Source organism: Anomaloglossus baeobatrachus, chromosome 2 (genome assembly GCF_048569485.1).
Source record: "Anomaloglossus baeobatrachus isolate aAnoBae1 chromosome 2, aAnoBae1.hap1, whole genome shotgun sequence".
In the NCBI taxonomy this organism is placed as follows: domain Eukaryota; kingdom Metazoa; phylum Chordata; class Amphibia; order Anura; family Aromobatidae; genus Anomaloglossus; species Anomaloglossus baeobatrachus.
Genome location: NC_134354.1, coordinates 340,877,077 through 340,898,225, shown reverse-complemented (window position 1 = coordinate 340,898,225; position 21,149 = coordinate 340,877,077). Strand labels below are relative to the sequence as shown.

Genomic DNA, 21,149 nt, shown 5'->3' with positions numbered 1-21,149 from the left:
GGGGAGAGACGCTGTACAATCAGCAGCGCCGAGGGCTGGAGCCTTATTTACATGCTCCAGCCCTCTCACTGGACACTGTGGGACGCCGGTTTCCCGCTCTGACTTGGGGGCACGCCCACGGCCCGCCCCTACTCACACGAGCTGGAGAAGGACGCCGGCAGCCATTCCTGCAGTCCGAGCTGAGAGATCGGACTCTGGGTAACCAGGCACAGGACTAGGGCGACCACACACCCGCTTATAGGCGGGCGGTAAGCGGCACCTGAAGTGCTGACCCCACTAAATACCGCAGTTGTCCATTTGTATTTTATGCTTACACTGCACAGGTCGCTATTTTTGGCTATATGCCCTCTTAGATGGCGACACATCAGCAGCAGGAAAGCAGGGGTGCTAAGGCACAGGCTTTCTATGCTGCTTGTATTGCATGTACTGAAGTGTTCATGTGTATTTATGCTTGTATGCTATACACTGCACTGTACGGTCGCTAGTCTGGGCTATTTTCGCCTAGAATGACTAGACTACAGCAGCAGAAAAGCAGGGGTGCTGAGGCACAGGTTTTTTCTATGCTGCTTGTATTGCAGGGGTTGCAGTGTTCATTTGTACTTATGCTTGTATGCTATACATTGCACTGTATGGTCGATATTCTGGGCTATATTCCCCTAGATGGCTAGTCTACAGCAGCAGAAAAGCAGGGGTGCCAATGCACAGGCTTTCTATGCTGCTTGTATTGCATGTGCTGCAGTGTTCATTGTACTTTATGCTTGTATGCTATACATTGCATTGTACGGTCGCCATTCTTGGCTCTATGTCCTAGATGGCTAGTCGGCAGCAGCATATAAGCAACACAGGCTTTCGATGCTGTTTTTACTGCATGTGATACTGTTCCACGGCACTGAACCCCATTGTGTGCAATGCTCCCCTGGAGCACTTGGTCATAGACGTGGCCAAAGGAACCACCTGTCAACCCTGTCCAAGGACAGGGATGGAGTTGCAATGGGATAGAGACTTGCAGTCCGGACAGGCCATGGGCAATCTGGATCATTGCTCCCTGGCCACCCTCATTGGGAATAAAATCGGTGCTCCGGGGGGGGTCCCAGGAGGCTCTCTGTATGATGAGGCAGACGTAGCTCATCAGGACTTTGATCCTGACAACGCTCTCAATCCGGATACACCGGATGGTGACGCCATAAGGAATGATCCTATAGCGTCCATCAATGGAATGTTGGATATTTCTCCCTCAGCTCCCCCAGTGGAGGAGTCAGCTTCACAGCAGGAGAAGTCCCATTTCAGTAGCTCAAACGTATATTGAGTATTTTTCTGGCCACGCTGACTTCAGAGAAGCAGTCCAGGAACACCACGCTTACCAGATAAGCGTTTTCTCTAAACGTATTAAGGATACACGTTATCCTTTTCCCCCTGACGTGGTCAAGCGCGGGACCCAGGGTCCAAAGGTGGATTCTCCAATCTCCAGGCTTGCGGCTAGAGCTATAGTTGCAGTGGAGATGGGACTTCACTTAAAGATGCCAGACAGATGGACTCTGGTTGAAATCTGTCTATGAGGCTATCGGCGTGTCGGTTGCTCCGGCATTTACAGCCGTATGGGCACCCTAAGCTTTTCAGCTGTTCTTGCACAGCTGGTCTTGAGCATATGTACATTTGTGCCGCAGGGGCGTCCGTAACCTCGCAATGTCTGCATTGCGACTTACCCTATTAATGCTGTCCTGGAAGGACAGTCGAGGTTTCGGTCCTTCCCAAGCTCGGGCAGGTCCCAATTGTCCTCGTCCAAAAGAGCTGAAAAGCCTCAGAGGGGCTCAGTTTCCGGGGGCTCAATCACGCCCAAGGAAGGCAGCCGGAGGAACCGCTACCAAGGCGGTCTCCTCATGACTCTCAGCTCTCTCATCTCTCCGCATCCGCGGTTGATGGCAGACTCGCTCGCCTTTGGCGACATTTAGCTGCCACAGGTCACAGACCGGTGGGTGAGGGACATTGTGCCCACGTGCACGGGACAGAGTTCTGTTCTCGTCCTCCGACTCGATTCTTCAGAACGTCCCCACCTCCCCACCGAGCCGATGCTCTTCTGCAGGCAGAAGGAGTGGTAATCCCTGTTCCTCTTCAGGAACAAGACACTGTTTTCCTCCAATCTGGTTGTGGTGCCAAAAAAGGATGGCTCTTTCCGTTCCGTTCTGGACCTAAAACTGCTCAAAACCCCACGGGTGTTCACCAAGGTCATGGCGGCAGTGGTAGCAGTCTTGCACTCACAGGGACACTCTGTGATCCCTTACTTGGACGATCTACTTGTCAAGGCACCCTCTCAAGAGGCATGCCAACTCAGCCTGAATGTTGCGCTGGAGACTCTCCAGACGTTCGGGTGGATCATCGACTTCTCAAAGTCAAACCTGTCACCGACCCAATCACTAACGTATCTTGGCATGGAGTTTCATACCCTCTCAGCGCTAGTGAAGCTTCCGCTGGACAAGCAGCGGTCACTACAGACTGGGGTGCAGACTCTCCGTCAAGGTCAGTCGCACTCCTTAAGACGCCTCATGCACTTCCTCGGGAAGATGGTGGCGGCAATGGAGGCGGTTCCGTTTGCGCAGTTTCATCTGCGTCCTCTTATTGGGACATTCTCCGCCAATGGGACGGGAAGTCAACATCCCTGAACAGGAAAGTATCCTTTTCACAGAAGGACTCTCTGCAATGGTGGCTTCCTTCCACCTCATTATCACAGGGAAGATCCTTCCTACCACCGTCTTGGGCGGTAGTCACGACAGACGCGAGTCTGTCAGGGTGGGGAGCAGTTTTTCTCCACCACAGGGCTCAGGGTACGTGGACTCAGCAGGAGTCCACCCTTCAGATCCATGTTCTGGAAATCAGAGCAGTGTATCTTGCCCTACTAGCCTTCCAGCAGTGGCTGGAAGGAAAGCAGATCCGAATTCAGTCGGACAACTCCACAGCGGTGGCATACATCAATCACCAAGGAGGGACACGCAGTCGGCAACCCTTCCAGGAAGTCCGGCGGATTCTGACGTGGGTGAAAGCCACGGCCTACACCGTATCCGCAGTTCACATCCCCGGCGTAGAAAACTGGGAAGCAGACTTCCTCAGCCGCCAGGGCATGGACGCAGGGGAATGGTCCCTTCACCCGGACGTGTTTCAGGAAATCTGTAGCCGCTGGGGAAGGCCGGACGTCGACCTAATGGCGTCCAGGCACAACAACAAGGTCCCAACCTTCATAGCACGGTCTCGCGATCACAGAACTCTGGCGGCAGACGCCTTAGTGCAAGATTGGTCGCAGTTCCGGCTCCCTTATGTGTTTCCACCTCTGGCACTCTTGCCCAGAGTGCTACGCAAGATCAGATCCGACTGCAGCCGCGTCATACTCGTCGCCCCAGACTGGCCAAGGAGGGCGTGGTATCCGGATCTGTGGCATCTCACGGTCGGCCAACCGTCGGCACTACCAGACCGACCAGACTTACTGTCCTAAGGGCCGTTTTTCCATCGGAATTCTGCGGCCCTGAACCTGACTGTGTGGCCATTGAGTCCTGGATCCTAGGGTCTTCAGGATTATCCCAAGGGGTCGTTGCCACCATGAGACAGGCTAGGAAGCCCACGTCCGCTAAGATCTACCACAGAACGTGGAGGATATTCTTATCCTGGTGCTCTGCTCAGGGAGTGTCTCCCTGGCCTTTTGCATTGCCTACCTTTCTTTCTTTCCTGCAATCTGGGTTAGAAAAAGGTTTGTCGCTCGGCTCCCTTAAAGGGCAAGTCTCGGCGCTATCCGTCTTTTTTCAAAAGCGTCTAGCACGACTTCCTAAGGTGCGCACGTTCCTGCAGGGGGTTTGTCATATTGTACCCCCGTACAAGCGGCCGTTAGATCCATGGGATCTGAACAGGGTACTAGTTGCCCTCCAGAAGCCGCCCTTCGAGCCTCTGAGGGAGGTTTCACTTTCTAGACTATCACAGAAAGTGGCTTTTCTGGTAGCGATCACATCTCTTCGGAGAGTGTCTGAGCTAGCAGCGCTGTCATCCAAGGTTCCTTTCCTGGTCTTCCACCAGGACAAGGTAGTGCTGCGCCCCATTCAGGAGTTTCTCCCGAAGGTGGTATCCTCTTTTCATCTTAATCAGGATATCTCTTTGCCTTCTTTTTGTCCTCATGCAGTTCATCGGTATGAGAAGGATTTACATTTGTTAGATCTGGTGAGAGCACTCAGAATCTACATTTCCCGCACGGCGCCCTTGCGCCGTTCGGATGCACTCTTTGTCCTTGTCGCTGGTAAGCGCAAAGGGTCGCAGGCTTCTAAGGCCACCCTGGCTCGATGGATCAAAGAACCAATTCTTGAAGCCTACCGTTCTGCTGGGCTTCCGGTTCCATCAGGGCTGAAGGCCCATTCTACCAGAGCCGTGGGTGCGTCCTGGGCATTGCGACACCAGGCTACGGCTCAACAGGTGTGCCAGGCGGCTACCTGGTCGAGTCTGCACACTTTCACCAAACATTATCAGGTGCATACCTATGCTTCGGCGGACGCCAGCCTAGGTAGAAGAGTCCTGCAGGCGGCAGTTGCCTCCCCGTAGGGGAGGGCTGTCTTCGCAGCTCTAACATAAGGTATTTCTTTACCCACCCAGGGACAGCTTTTGGACGTCCCAATCGTCTGGGTCTCCCAATGGAGCGACGAAGAAGAAGGGAATTTTGTTACTTACCGTAAATTCCTTTTCTTCTAGCTCCTATTGGGAGACCCAGCACACGCCCTGTTGTCCTTCGGGATTTTTGGGTTTTTTTCGGGTACACATGTTGTTCATGTTGAACGGTTTTTCAGTTCTCCGATGTTACTCGGAGTGAATTTGTTTAACCAAGTTATTGGCTTTCCTCCTTCTTGCTTTTGCACTAAAACTGGTGAGCCAGTGATCCCACTGGGGGTGTATAGCCAGAAGGGGAGGGGCCTTACACTTTTTAGTGTAATGCTTTGTGTGGCCTCCGGAGGCAGTAGCTATACACCCAATCGTCTGGGTCTCCCAATAGGAGCTAGAAGAAAAGGAATTTACGGTAAGTAACAAAATTCCCTTCTTTGCCCTCATCCAGTTCACCAATGTGAAAAGGATTTGCACTCGTTAGATCTGGTGAGAGCTCTCCGGCTCTACGTGTCTCGCACGGCGCCCCTGCGCCGTTCAGATGCGCTCTTTGTCCTTGTCGCTGGCCAGCGTAAGGGTTCGCAGGCTTCCAAGTCAACCTTAGCTCGGTGGATCAAGGAACCGATTCTTGAAGCCTACCGTTCTTCTGGGCTTCCGCTTCCTTTGGGGCTGAAAGCCCATTCTACCAGAGCCGTGGGTGCGTCCTGGGCATTGCGGCACCGGGCTACGGCTCAGCAGGTGTGTCAGGCAGCTACCTGGTCTAGTCTGCACACTTTCACGAAACACTATCAGGTGCATACCTATGCTTCGGCAGACGCCAGTCTAGGTAGGCGAGTCCTTCAGGCGGCGGTTGCCCACCTGTAAGAGGGGGTCGTTTTCGGCTCTTTTTATCAAGGTATTCTTTTACCCACCCAGGGACTGCTTTTGGACGTCCCAATTGTCTGGGTCTCCCAATGGAGCGACAAAGAAGAAGGGAATTTTGTTTACTTACCGTAAATTCCTTTTCTTCTAGCTCCTATTGGGAGACCCAGCACCCGCCCCTGTTCCCTTCGGGCTGTTTGTTCTTTTGTGTACACATGTTGTTCATGTTGAATTGTTCTTTTGGTTCATGGTTCAGTTCTCCGAACATCCTTCGGATTGAATTTACCTTAGACCAATTTATAAGTTTCCTCCTTCCTGCTTTTGCACCAAAACTGAGGAGCCCGTGATGCACGGGAGGGTGTATAGGCAGAGGGGAGGGGTTACACTTTTTAAAGTGTAATACTTTGTGTGGCCTCCGGAGGCAGAAGCTATACACCCCAATTGTCTGGGTCTCCCAATAGGAGCTAGAAGAAAAGGAATTTACGGTAAGTAAACAAAATTCCCTTCTTTTCTGTGGTGGGTGACTGTCCATTCGATCATTGCTTCCAGTGACTAGGATAGTAGTCACACATTAATATCTCTCATTGCACCTAGTGAGAGGAATAACCTGATGTGCAGGTTATTATAGTAACAAGGCTAATGCGGAAGCAGTTGCTTTTGCACGCAGTAATGCAGTTTTAAGGTTGGGTGCTAAGTTTAAGAAGGACTTATAGCTTCTTGTACTGGGGTTCTTTTTTCGGACAAAAAGACGCAGCCTCTGTTTAGACATCAGAAAATAGGAAAAACATTTTACATATTAATGAAATTTTCCCTGATGTTGTATAGAGGAGGGGTCATTAGTACAAATTTTAATACGGACTAGGGAAGAAAAAATGTATTGTTAGTGTTTCTGTGAAGTGTGTATTATACTGCATGTATTTACACCTGCACACACTATACATTACTACATTTGCAGTTCTATGCCACCTCTGAAGGGTAAAAGGTAAGAGCCTTGTGCTCAGATGGGACAAGATTTGGCCCATTTCACCATTTTGTCTTCCCTCTAGTTCTTAGAATACGATGCGAAAATTGATTCACCTATTTTCTAATACATTTTCCAAAATCACAAAAATACTGAATTATTTCAGTAGTGCATCTCCAAGGACAGTTAAACAGGAAAATGCAAATAAAGTGACATTAGGAACCTGACCTCACACAGAATGTTATTTATCAGTCATGTAATCAGACAGCCTTATATATTATGCAGCCTAGATAAAGGAGGGAGATCCAGTGGCTTCTAGGGGCTCATCTGTTAGAGGAAATGCTTGGAAACTGTATAACTCTTTAAAAATGGCAATATCCTACTAGAGATTTCTCAGTCTTTCATTACATCTATATATATAATTGCCTTATTCTGTCTGTCTGTCTGTCTCCAAAATTGTGTCCTTACGGTGACACAAAGCTGATTGGCCGCTGGGCTCGCCATGGCCCCGCCCCCCCGCACGGATTGGCCGCTCGCCTCGGCTCATCTCCCCCCCCCCCCCCCCCACGGATTGGTCGCTCGCCTCGGCCTGGCCCCGCCCTCCGCATGGATTGGTCACTCGCCCCGGCCCTCCGCACGCATCGCCAGACATAACCTTGAGCTGCTGGGATCGTGACAGAGCCGGTGAACGCTGGTAACCATTATACACATCGGGTAACTAAGGTCCCTTAGTTACCCGATGTGTTTCATAGTTACCAGTGTACACCGGCTCCGTCAGGATCCCAGCAGCGTCAGACATAACCTTGCGATGCTTGGATCTTGACGGAGCCGGTGAACGCTGGTAACCATTATACACATCGGGTAACTAAGGTCCCTTGGTTACCCGATGTGTATCATAGTTACCAGCGTACACCGGCTCCCGGTATACATGTGCAGGGAGCCGGCATTATACTCCTCTCCCCCCAGGACTACTCCTCCTATTATAGTCCTCCTATTATACTCCTCTCTGAGTATAATAGGAGAACTATTCTAGCATGGGGGATGGAGCACGATGGGGTGCGCAGCATGGGGGATGTAGCACGATGGGGGGTGCGCAGCATGGAGGATGGAGCACGATGGGGAGTGCGCAGCATGGGGGATGGAGCACGATAGGGAGTGCGCAGCATGGGGGATGGAGCACGATGGGGGGTGCGCAGCATGGGGGATGGAGCACGATGGGGGGTGCGCAGCATGGGGGATGGAGCACGATGGGGGGTGCGCAGCATCGGGGATGGAGCACGATGGGGAATGCGCAGCATAGGGGATGGAGCACGATGGGGGGTGGGCAGCATGGGGGATGGAGCACGATGGGGGGTGCACACCTCCCCCCAACACACACACACCACACACACACTGGGAACCACAAACACCGCCATACACAGACACCCACACACACAGACAACGCCGCACACACACAATACCCAACACACAAACACCGCGGCATACATAAATATACGCACATACCGCACAACACACACATTGCACAAAACATACCTCCCCCCCCCAAAACACACCACACCCACCCAAACCGCGCAACACACACCGCGCAACACACACACACACACAACGCTACAGACACACAGCGCTCCACAAACAACGCAACACATAAACAACACCGCTCTCACCCCCATCACACCCAGACAACACCCAGAACATGTACAGCGCCCTACACAAACACTTGGTAACTACACACAACAACATTATATATATATATATATATAAACAAAAATCATACATGAACTACACAATACGTTAATTCTAGAATTCCCGATGCGTAGAATCGGGCCACCTTCTAGTAACACATATAAACAGACAGTTAGAGCACACACTGATGAGATAGACGACTGTGACAGGATTTACCTGTACAGTACCAGATTCTAGTTTCCTCCTTCCCTATTGCACCATAAAACCCAGGAATGCATCTTGTATCGTTTCTTACATAACTACAGCCAGAATGAAGTAATCAGCAGCACAGATCTCCCGTGTGTTTCCATGCTGCGCTCTCCCATTCTCCCTGGTATCTCACATCTTGGAAGCAGGAAGTCTCATACAGCAATCAAAGTAGGATATTTTTCTATCTAACTACTGTATTTTTCTTACTATAAAACGCACTTTTTTCCCCCCAAATGTTGGGGGAAAGTGGGGGGTGCGTCTTATAGTCTGAATCTAGGGTTGCTGGGAATGAGGGTGCTGCGGTGGAACGGGTCATCGGGGGCACGAGCAGGCTGCAGCAGCGCCTGCCGTGACCACGTGGGCCCGCTCATTACATATGCACGCCCAGGTGGGCGGGGGATGCGCGCTTACTAAACAGCCGGTCGCATGATCATCGCCGGCAACTACAGCCTGGAGTGATCATGTGCGGCTGTATTCACTGCCCCCCGCACATCATCATCAGCGCAGGGTCCAGTGAATCAGTACACTCACCGTTCCCCTGCAGCACTGCGATGTCCTCCTGTCTGTTCCGGCCCGGCTGCGTGTGGAGACTAGCGGTGCTCACAGTGATGACATCATCGCTGTGCGCACGTGTCCACACACAGCCGCGCTGGCACAGACAGGAGGACATCACGGCGCTGCAAGGATCGTCGCCGGCTCCACACAGCGCTGCCGGCACAGAGGGGAGGAGGAGCGATGCTGCGTGGAGCGAGGAAAGGTGAGTATAAACGTTTTTTTTGTTTTTTGGGGTTTTTTTGTGCCACAGGATGCGGGACATATAGCAGGATGGGGGTATATTATGAGCAGGATGATGGCATATACAAGGATGGGGTATATAGCAGGATGGAGGTATATAGCAGGATGGGAGCATATACCAGGATGGGGGTATATATAGCAGGATGCGGCCATATGCCAGGATAGGGTATATAGCAGGACAGGATGCGGCCGTATAGCAGGACAGGATGCGGCCATATGCCAGGATTGGGTATATAGCATGATGCGACCATATACCAGGATGAGGTATATAGCAGGATGGGAGCACATAGCAGGATGTGGGCTATACCAGGATGATGGATATATACTGTACTAGAAGGTGGCCCGATTCTACGCATCGGGTATTCTAGAATTTACGTATTGTGTAGTTCATGTATGATTTTTGTTATATATATATATATATATATATATATATAGATGTTGTTGTGTGTAGTTACCAAGTGTTTGTGTAGGGCGCTTTACATGTTCTGGGTGTTGTCTGGGTGTGATGGGGGGTGAGAGCGGTGTTGTTTGTGTGTTGCGTTGTTTGTGGAGCGCTGTGTGTCTGTAGCGTTGTGTGTGTGTTGCGCGGTTTGTGTGTGTGTGGTGTGTTTTGGGGGGAGGTATGTTTTGTGCAATGTGTGTGTTGTGCGGTATGTGCGTATATTTGTGTGTGCAGCGTTGTCTGTGTGTGGGTGTCTGTGTAGGGCAGTTGTTTGTGGTTCCCAGTGTGTGTGTGTGGTGTGTTGTGCAGTGCGCGCGCGTGTGTGTGTGTGTGTTGGGGGGAGGTGTGCACTTCCCATCGTGCTCCATCCCCCATGCAGCGCACTCCCCATCGTGCTCCATCCCCCATGCAGCGCACTCCCCATCGTGCTCCATCCCCTATGCTGCGCACCCCCCATCGTGCTCCATCTCCCATCCTGCGCACTCCCAAACGTGCTCCATCCGCCATGCAGCGCACTCCCCATCGTGCTCCATCCCCCATGCTGCGCACTCCCATGCTGCGCACTCCCAAACGTGCTCCATCCGCCATGCTGCGCACTCCCAAACGTGCTCCATCCGCCATGCTGCGCACTCCCAAACGTGCTCCATCCGCCATACTCCGCACTCCCCATCGTGCTCCATCCCCCATGCAGCGCACTCCCCATCGTGCTCCATCCCCCATGCTGCGCACTCCCCATCGTGCTCCATCTCCCATGCTGCGCACTCCCAAACGTGCTCCATCCGCCATGCTGCGCACTCCCAAACGTGGTCCATCTGCCATGCTGCGCACTCCCAAACGTGCTCCATCCGCCATACTCCGCACTCCCCATCGTGGTGCATCCCCCATGCTGCGCACTCCCAAACGTGCTCCATCCGCCATGCTGCGCACTCCCAAACGTGCTCCATCCGCCATGCTGCGCCAGCATCAGCCTCTCTGCCCGCAGCATCAGCCTCTCTCCTCCCAGCATCAGCCTCTCTGTCCCCAGCATCAGCCTCTCTGTCCCCAGCATCAGCCTCTCTGTCCCCAGCATCAGCCTCTCTGTCCCCAGCATCAGCCTCTCTGTCCCCAGCATCAGCCTCTCTGTCCCCAGCATCAGCCTCTCTGTCCCCAGCATCAGCCTCTCTGTCCCCAGCATCAGCCTCTCTGTCCCCAGCATCAGCCTCTCTGTCCCCAGCATCAGCCTCTCTGTCCCCAGCATCAGCCTCTCTCATCCCAGCATCAGCCTCTCTGTCCCCAGCATCAGCCTCTCTGTCCCCAGCATCAGCCTCTCTGTCCCCAGTATCAGCCTCTCTGTCCCCAGCATCAGCCTCTCTCATCCCAGCATCGGCCTCTCTGTCCCCAGCATCGGCCTCTCTGTCCCCAGCATCGGCCTCTCTGTCCCCAGCATCGGCCTCTCTGTCCCCAGCATCGGCCTCTCTGTCCCCAGCATCGGCCTCTCTGTCCCCAGCATCGGCCTCTCTGTCCCCAGCATCGGCCTCTCTCCCCCCAGCATCGGCCTCTCTCCCCCCAGCATCGGCCTCTCTCCCCCCAGCATCGGCCTCTCTCCCCCCAGCATCGGCCTCTCTCCCCCCAGCATCGGCCTCTCTCCCCCCAGCATCGGCCTCTCTCCCCCCAGCATCGGCCTCTCTCCCCCCAGCATCGGCCTCTCTCCCCCCAGCATCGGCCTCTCTCCCCCCAGCATCGGCCTCTCTCCCCCCAGCATCGGCCTCTCTCCCCCCAGCATCGGCCTCTCTGTCCCCAGCATCGGCCTCTCTGTCCCCAGCATCGGCCTCTCTGTCCCCAGCATCGGCCTCTCTGTCCCCAGCATCGGCCTCTCTCATCCCAGCATCGGCCTCTCTCATCCCAGCATCGGCCTCTCTCATCCCAGCATCGGCCTCTCTCATCCCAGCATCGGCCTCTCTCATCCCAGCATCGGCCTCTCTCATCCCAGCATCGGCCTCTCTCATCCCAGCATCGGCCTCTCTCATCCCAGCATCGGCCTCTCTCATCCCAGCATCGGCCTCTCTCATCCCAGCATCGGCCTCTCTCATCCCAGCATCGGCCTCTCTCATCCCAGCATCGGCCTCTCTCATCCCAGCATCGGCCTCTCTCATCCCAGCATCGGCCTCTCTCATCCCAGCATCGGCCTCTCTCATCCCAGCATCGGCCTCTCTCATCCCAGCATCGGCCTCTCTCATCCCAGCATCGGCCTCTCTCATCCCAGCATCGGCCTCTCTCATCCCAGCATCGGCCTCTCTCATCCCAGCATCGGCCTCTCTCATCCCAGCATCGGCCTCTCTCATCCCAGCCTTCCCCAGGCTCAGCCTCTCTCCTCCCAGCCTCCTCCAGCACGCCATGCTCCTCTGCCGACACTCACAGATCCGATCGCATACAGGCCGTGAACGCTGGTAACCATTATACACATCGGGTAACTAAGGTCCCTTGGTTACCCGATGTGTATCATAGTTACCAGTGTACACCGGCTCACACTCACTCTCACACACACCTGACACATACATCACATCGCATCCACACACTCACAGCATCCGGCGATATCGCTTGCTTCTCGGCCTCGATACTGTGCTGTTGTGACCTTCCAGGACCTGCCGGAGGATCACATGGCCAGAAGCATGTGGTATCTCCGGATGTTGTGAGTATGAGCGCGTATGTGCAATATCGTCAATGTGTGTGTGCGTGAGTGTATGCGATCGGGTGTGTGTGAGTGTATGCGATCGGGTGTGTGTGGGTGTGTGTGAGTGTATGCGATCGGATCTGTGAGTGTCGGCAGAGGAGCATGGCGTGCTGGAGGAGGCTGGGAGGAGAGAGGCTGATCCTGGGGAAGGCTGGGATGGAGAGGCTGATGCTGGGGACAGAGAGGCTGATGCTGGGATGAGAGAGGCTGATGCTGGGATGAGAGAGGCTGATGCTGGGATGAGAGAGGCTGATGCTGGGATGAGAGAGGCTGATGCTGGGATGAGAGAGGCTGATGCTGGGATGAGAGAGGCTGATGCTGGGATGAGAGAGGCTGATGCTGGGATGAGAGAGGCTGATGCTGGGATGAGAGAGGCTGATGCTGGGGACAGAGAGGCTGATGCTGGGATGAGAGAGGCTGATGCTGGGATGAGAGAGGCTGATGCTGGGATGAGAGAGGCTGATGCTGGGATGAGAGAGGCTGATGCTGGGATGAGAGAGGCTGATGCTGGGATGAGAGAGGCTGATGCTGGGATGAGAGAGGCTGATGCTGGGGACAGAGAGGCTGATGCTGGGGACAGAGAGGCTGATGCTGGGGACAGAGAGGCTGATGCTGGGGACAGAGAGGCTGATGCTGGGGACAGAGAGGCTGATGCTGGGGACAGAGAGGCTGATGCTGGGGACAGAGAGGCTGATGCTGGGGACAGAGAGGCTGATGCTGGGGACAGAGAGGCTGATGCTGGGGACAGAGAGGCTGATGCTGGGATGAGAGAGGCTGATGCTGGGGACAGAGAGGCTGATGCTGCGGGCAGAGAGGCTGATGCTGCGGGTAGAGAGGCTGATGCTGCGGGTAGAGAGGCTGATGCTGGCGCAGCATGGCGGATGGAGCACGTTTGGGAGTGCGCAGCGTGGCGGATGGAGCACGTTTGGGAGTGCGCAGCGTGGCGGATGGAGCACTTTTGGGAGTGCGCAGCGTGGCGGATGGAGCACGTTTGGGAGTGCGCAGCATGGCGGATGGAGCACGTTTGGGAGTGCGCAGCATGGCGGATGGAGCACGTTTGGGAGTGCGCAGCATGGCGGATGGAGCACGTTTGGGAGTGCGCAGCATGGCGGATGGAGCACGTTTGGGAGTGCGCAGCATGGCGGATGGAGCACGTTTGGGAGTGCGCAGCATGGCGGATGGACCACGTTTGGGAGTGCGCAGCATGGCGGATGGACCACGTTTGAGAGTGCGCAGCATGGGAGATGGAGCACGATGGGGGGTGCGCAGCATAGGGGATGGAGCACGATGGGGAGTGCGCTGCATGGGGGATGGAGCACGATGGGGAGTGCGGAGCATGGCGGATGGAGCACGTTTGGGAGTGCGGAGCATGGCGGATGGAGCACGTTTGGGAGTGCGCAGCATGGCGGATGGAGCACGTTTGGGAGTGCGCAGCATGGGAGATGGAGCACGATGGGGAGTGCGCAGCATGGCGGATGGAGCACGTTTGGGAGTGCGCAGCATAGGGGATGGAGCACGATGGGGAGTGCGCAGCATAGGGGATGGAGCACGATGGGGAGTGCGCAGCATGGGAGATGGAGCACGATGGGGGGTGCGCAGCATGGGGGATGGAGCACGATGGGGAGTGCGCTGCATGGGGGATGGAGCACGATGGGGAGTGCGCTGCATGGGGGATGGAGCACGATGGGGAGTGCGGAGTATGGCGGATGGAGCACGTTTGGGAGTGCGCAGCATGGCGGATGGAGCACGTTTGGGAGTGCGCAGCATGGCGGATGGAGCACGTTTGGGAGTGCGCAGCATGGCGGATGGAGCACGTTTGGGAGTGCGCAGCATGGCGGATGGAGCACGTTTGGGAGTGCGCAGCATGGGAGATGGAGCACGATGGGGAGTGCGCAGCATGGCGGATGGAGCACGTTTGGGAGTGCGCAGCATGGGGGATGGAGCACGATGGGGAGTGCGGTGCATGGCGGATGGAGCACGTTTGGGAGTGCGCAGGATGGGAGATGGAGCACGATGGGGGGTGCGCAGCATAGGGGATGGAGCACGATGGGGAGTGCGCTGCATGGGGGATGGAGCACGATGGGGAGTGCGCTGCATGGGGGATGGAGCACGATGGGAAGTGCACACCTCCCCCCAACACACACACACACGCGCGCGCACTGCACAACACACCACACACACACACACACAGGGAACCACAAACAACTGCCCTACACAGACACCCACACACAGACAACGCTGCACACACAAAAATACGCACATACCGCACAACACACACATTGCACAAAACATACCTCCCCCCAAAACACACCACACACACACAAACCGCGCAACACACACACAACGCTACAGACACACAGCGCTCCACAAACAACGCAACACACAAACAACACCGCTCTCACCCCCCATCACACCCAGACAACACCCAGAACATGTACAGCGCCCTACACAAACACTTGGTAACTACACACAACAACATTATTATATATATATATATATATATATATATATATAAACAAAAATCATACATGAACTACACAATACGTAAATTCTAGAATACCCGATGCGTAGAATCGGGCCACCTTCTAGTATATATATATATATATAGATACATTTATCTAGTACACTGTCAGGATTTAAAAATTGCAACTGCCATATACAGTGCCTTGCGAAAGTATTCAGCTCCCTTGAATTTTTTTTAACCATTTTCCACATTTCAGGCTTCAAACATAAAAATAAAAATTTTAACCTTATGGTGAAGAATCAACAACAAGTGGGACACAATTGTGAATTTGAACAACATTTATTGCTTATTTTAAACTTTTTTAAAAAATAACTGAAAATTGGGGCGTGCAATATTATTCGGCCCCTTTAAGTTAATACTTTGTAGCGCCACCTTTTGCTGCGATTACAGCTGCAAGTCACTTGGGGTATGTGTATCAGTTTTGCACATCAAAAGACTGAAATTCTTGCCCATTCCTCCTTTGCAAACAGCTAGAGCTCAGTGAGGTTGGATGGAGAGCGTTTGTGAACAGCAGTTTTCAGTTCTTTCCACAGATTCTCGATTGGATTCAGGTCTGGACTTTGACTTGGCCATTCTAACACCTAGATAAGTTTATTTGTGAGCCATTCCATTGTTGATTTTGCTTTTATGTTTGGGATCATTGTCTTGTTGGAAGACAAATCTCCATCCCAGTCTCAGGTCTTTTGCAGACTCCAACATGTTTTCTTCAAGAACGGCATGTATTTGGCTCCATCCATCTTCTCATCAATTTTAACCATCTTCCTTGTCCCTGCTGAAGAAAAACTGGCCCAAACCATGATGTTGCCACCACCATGTTTGACAGTGGGAATGGTGTGTTCAGGGTGAGTTTCTTTTACGTCAAACATATCGTTTGGCATTGTGCCCAAATAGTTCGATTTTGGTTTCATCTGACCAGCGCACCTTCTTCCACATGTTTGGTGTCTCCCAGGTGGCTTGTGGCAGACTTTAAACAACACTTTTTATGGATATCTTTGAGAAATAGCTTTCTCCTTGCCACTCTTCCATAAAGGCCAGATTTGTGCAGTGTACGACTGATTGTTGTCCTATGGACAGACTCTCCCACCTCAGCTGTAGATCTCTGCAGTTCATCCAGAGTGATCATGGGCTCTTGGCTGCATCTCTGATCAGTCTTCTCCTTGTTTGAGATGAAAGTTTGGATGGACGGCCAGGTCTTGGTAGATTTGCAATGGTATGATACGCCTTCCATTTCAATATGATTGCTTGCACAGTGCTTCTTGGGATATTTAAAGTTTTAGAAATCTTTTTGTAACCAAATCCAGCTTTAAACTTCTCCACAACAGTATCACGGACCTGTCTGTTGTGTTCCTTGGTGTTCATGATTGCTATATGCGCTCTAAACAGAACACTGAGACTATCACAGAGCAGGTGCATTTATACGGAGACTTGATTACACACATGTGGCTTATATTTATCATCATCAGTCATTTAGGGCAACATTGGATCATTCAGAGATCCTCAATGAGCTTCTGGAGTGAGTGTGCTGCACTGAAAGTAAAGGAGACGAATAATATTGCACGCCCCACTTTTCTGTTATTTTTTTTTAAAGTTTAAAATAAGCAATAAATTTCGTTCATCTTCACAATTGTGTCCCACTTGTTGCTGATTCTTCACCATAACATTAACATTTTTATCTTTATGTTTGAAGCCTGAAATGTGGGAAAAGGTTGAAAAATTCAAGGGGGCTGAATACTTTTGTAAGGCACTGTATGTAAGTTTGTAACTCGTCCTAAATTTCATAGGTTCTTCACCCAGCCCGTACTGCATAGCAGCTCACATCTAGGACGGGTGAAACACTGATATAAATGACAGTTGCCATCTTTAAAATCCTGATAGAGTGCACAAGGTGAACCATACTTTTTTGATGAATTATGGTATTTAAAAAATAATTTTAATGTTTAAATCTGTATTTAATGAGTTTATTTTATTACATTACTCAGAGAGCCCTTATTAAAGGGAACCAACTAGCAGGTTATGCCCATGTAAATTACAGGCAGTGCCATACTGGCGTTAGGATGGTGGTTTAAATCGTACCTTCACTTTAGACATTGGATGTTTGATTGCAGAAAATTCCTTTATCAAAGCTTTAGAAATGACATTGCTGCAGTGGCTTGAGCATCGGGACAGGACTATTGGGGTCAGGTCTTGTGTAAATATTTCCTGTGTGCTTGGCTGGCCATTATGTAAATTTCTCCCCTCCGTCGCTGCCACTATAGATATGACTGACACATGCGTAGAAGAATCTTGAAAAAACTCTTCAATAAAACGGCATCTGAATCAGCGCTTGCACATACCGCTATTTCCAGTGCCGTTTTATTTTAGACACTGTCCTCTTGCTTTTGACTTGTCGAATGCCCGTGCCATGGGTGGCGAATGTGCGATCACATCCTCTGTTTTCGCCAACACCGCGGGAGCGCGCACAGTCACAGTTGCCCACAGCATGAGCATTCAACACTTTTTAGCTTGAAAAACCATAAAAACTATCCCATCGCGTCAAGGTGTAGCCAACCAGGATGGTCCCTAACTTTAGTATTACACCTCACTATGTTCCAAAATAGATGGGGGCAGGAAGGACATAGATTGGACTGTTTCTTACCACGCCATGTAAATGAGAGGCCTACTTAGGTAGTAATAATGTTTTCTTTTCTGTGCTGGCCATATACTGTTAATGAGAAACATGGGGGGGAAATAGGGTACCGTTTGTAATAATATATATTCTTTTTTTTTTATAGCAAAGAACTGTACAGCTGCCTAATATTTGTTAATTACTGCATTGATTCCTGTAGGTCACTTTGCCAAAGATTGTTTCATGCAGCCTGGGGGAACAAAATACAGTTTAGTGCCAGAAGAGGAGGAAGATGATAAGGATGCTGATAAGAAAACAGAAAAGCATGTTAAGAAAAGAAAGAAGGTAATTGTGGCTGAATAACCACAAGCGTACATCAATCTAGTGCTGTCATTTTTAGCACCAGAAATATTCTCCCATCACATTTAGGACCTGAACCTTTTGACTTGTTTTAAGCCAAAGCTTATTTAGGCTCCGACATCTGGAGCTTTGGTTCCAGTTCCTACATTTCTTATTTTATCCTCACTGAGCACAGTTTAGTACCATTGAAGGTTTATTTTGAGACTTAAGACTACTCTGTACAATTTGCTTTTTAGGAGTGTAAAGATCTAAAAACAAAACTGCCTGAGCAAAGGATGTCACCGTTTTATTATGTTATGCTCTTGGTCCCTGATGTTATTTGATGCTTATTTCCGTTCTGGCTTTACACTGTGGGTAAGGCTGGGGCCACACGGGGATTACTGCGATCCACTTGTATGACACTCGGCTTGTGCTGGCAGTACAGCAGAGCCGAGTGTCATGCGTGTGTCCTTGCAACTGAGGTCCATTCGTGCGAGCAGACCTCAGCTGCGGGGGGCGGGCCGGCACTCAGGAGGGGTGGGAGGGATTTCTCTCCCTCTCTCCTGCGTAGCCGGCTATTGCCATTCTCGCACTGCACTGGCAGTACACCGGTGTACCGCGAGTGCAGTGCGATTTTTTTTTTTTTTTTTTTTTTTTTTTTTTTTTTCTTCTCTCGCCCCATTCACTTGAATGAGTGCGAGAGAAAGCGTTTCGCATTACAATCGCAGCATGCTGCGATTGTTTTCTCGGTCCGATGAGGGCTGAGAAAATAATCGCTCATGTGTGCTGACACACAGGCTAGAATTGGTCCGAGGGGAATGCGATGTTTTATCGCACTCCACTCGCATTGTGGCTTAGGCCTAAATGGAGAATTGGTTAGTGTATCACCAGATCTACATTATCATCACCAGGAAAAGAAAAGAAAAATGCATCGAAAAGAAAAGGAGGAATCTTCAGGAACAGAGAGTTCATCAAGCAGCATTTCTGAAAGTTCCGACTCAGAGCCTTCCAGGAAGAAGAGACGTCATGCAGAAAAGAGTAAAAAGACCTCAAAGAAAAAGAAGAAAAAGCACAAGAAACACAAACAAAGGGACTGAGTAGAAGGGTCACTGTTTACACTGGTGTAGTCCTGTTGTGCGGGGACTGTTTGTTTCCTACTGCCTCAATTTCCCATACAGATGTTCTACAGAGGTTTGTGTGAAATGTAAGCTATCCTGTTCCCATAGTGTAATCCCAGGGGTACATAAAGGATGCTTCAAAATAAAGAAATAGTTAAAGGATCTCTGTCTAATTATTTGTTAGTCATAACAAACGACAGTCATATACGTCACCCACTAATAATAGAACATGGAAAATCTTGCTTGGTAAAACAAAATTACACAAATTTGAAAAAAAACACATTTTTATACTTCATTATGTAAGCCATATATTTTACTAGAAGAATTACCTGGCTTTGCACCGGTCTATTTGGTTTAACTGTTTCTTGTTGGCATGTGGTGTTAAAAATTTTGCTTCTCATATGAATCCGGCATTTTGGAGTTATTTACAGAAATGTTGCGTCTCTTTTGTGCCAAAGTAAATTCAATTAATATTTGATTTTGTAATCCAATTTCTTTTTACAGATTTGTTGAGGACAATAGGTCCTAGAGAGCTGAAAGCTGATCTAAAACCTACTGAGGTGCCTGATTTACGTATATGGCAGTTGTGGGGCACTTTGTTCCAGTTGTTTGCCTTTTAGATTAACCTTTTTCTTTTTTTATATTCCGTTTTATTTTTGTGACTATAGAGAACAGATAGTAGTAGAGAGCTGAAGTGGCGTTGTGTGTGTGTTTTTTTTTTTTTTTTTGCTAATGTCAAGAATGGCAGGTCCTAGAAGCCAAGACCTAAACCTAAGGCTTGCTAAAGTGTTTGATTAATTTATGTGCCAAAGTTGGTGCAGATCAGTCCAGTCGTTTAACTGTAAATTAATATTTGCTTTTGAATTCTGTTTTTTGCCAAATATGTCCTAGGGAGCTGAAGCCCGATCTATAACCTTCAGAAGAACACTTTTGAAGAAGATTGGTTCATTCGTTTGGCCATGCATAAAGAATAATGATGAGCAAGCGTGGTCAGCACTGCTTGTTACTCGATTGAGCATTACCGTACTCGGGTACTCGCGGATCTCAGCCGAGTATCGCAGGTGCTTTGATATTTAGTCTGTGAAACAACGACACAACGCAAAGGCTCACTTCACTCATGATGTATGTAGGCACTCGAAGGAGAGTCATATGTAGTCTCTGAATGGCTCTCCTGGGGGATAAAACAAAGTTCTCTGATGTTGTGTGACCAAAAAAACAAAACACAAAACCTTGCCCTTCTTCCTACTGAAGATGCTCAATTTATGGCTAGCCTGTATGGAGTCCCGAACAGGCCAATCACTAAATTTCCATAATGCTCTTTACTCGTGTGGAGCTTGTCCGAGCGCCTGACCAGCTCAAATTGAGTAATGAGCATTCGAGCATTTTAGTGCTCCCCCGTCACGAATAATGAACAGGAAACAAACATATGATTTAGTGCCTTTCTCAATGGTTTTGTGTAGATAAGCATACCTCCCAACCGTCCCGGATTCTGCGGGACTGCCCCAATTTTAGAGGTCTGCCCCGCAGTCCCGCGGCTCACAGCTGATGTCCCGGGTCCTCCCCTCCAGTGCAGTGAATAAATTAAATTCTCATTGGCTCTGGATTATCAGGGCGGCCCTAAGGGTGAGAACGCACTTTGCGTTTCCACCTGCGTTTTAGGTGCTTTTTAGGTCCGTTTTGAGAAGCACCTTTTTCATGCCAAAAGGCATGCGTTTTGATTTCCCAGCAAAGTCTATGGAAAATGGAGATTTCTAGACCCCACTTTGCGTTTTAAAACGCTGCGTTTAATTTGCATATTTTGTGGCAAAAACCATGCGTTCAAAGAAGCAACATGTCAATTGTTTTTGCCATTTTGGGTGCGTTATGCTAACATTGAAGTCTATGGGAAATGGCAAAAACCAAGATTCCAGCAAATTCCTGCGTTTTACCTGCTTTTCCAGTGCAGAAGACATGCGTTTTGGACTTCAAAAACGCATGCTTTTTGGATATCAAAATAATGATTTCATATGTCCCTTTACACACACACACACATAGTCCGACAAATAAAAATAAGAATTTTAATAAATATTGCTATTTTTGCATTAAATATCATATTACCGCTATAATTTCATTAAATTAATCTATTTTCATTATTTTTCACAAAAATATAGATTTGTTTCTTTTTTCAAATTTTTTCATTGAGTTTGATTATTTAAACTTTATTTAGCAGTGTCTTGATGTTCAAAACGCATCTATCAAA

The 21,149-nt window shown here is 50.3% G+C and overlaps 1 protein-coding gene across 4 annotated transcripts in view; it reads left to right on the top strand.

Annotated features, from left to right (window-relative positions):
* ZCCHC17 (zinc finger CCHC-type containing 17) overlaps positions 1 to 19,072 on the top strand; it is a 48,514-nt gene extending 29,442 nt beyond the window's left edge. For 3 of the 4 annotated variants that reach the window (XM_075333946.1, XM_075333947.1, XM_075333949.1), the window contains 2 exons: positions 17,674 to 17,798; positions 18,684 to 19,072. In XM_075333946.1, the coding sequence (XP_075190061.1) occupies positions 17,674 to 17,798; positions 18,684 to 18,893 (335 nt within the window). In that variant the 3' untranslated portion in view covers positions 18,894 to 19,072. The remainder of the gene's footprint in view (positions 1 to 17,673; positions 17,799 to 18,683) is intronic. The other variant, XM_075333948.1, reaches the window with a different exon arrangement.
* Positions 19,073 to 21,149: the final 2,077 nt, after the last annotated feature.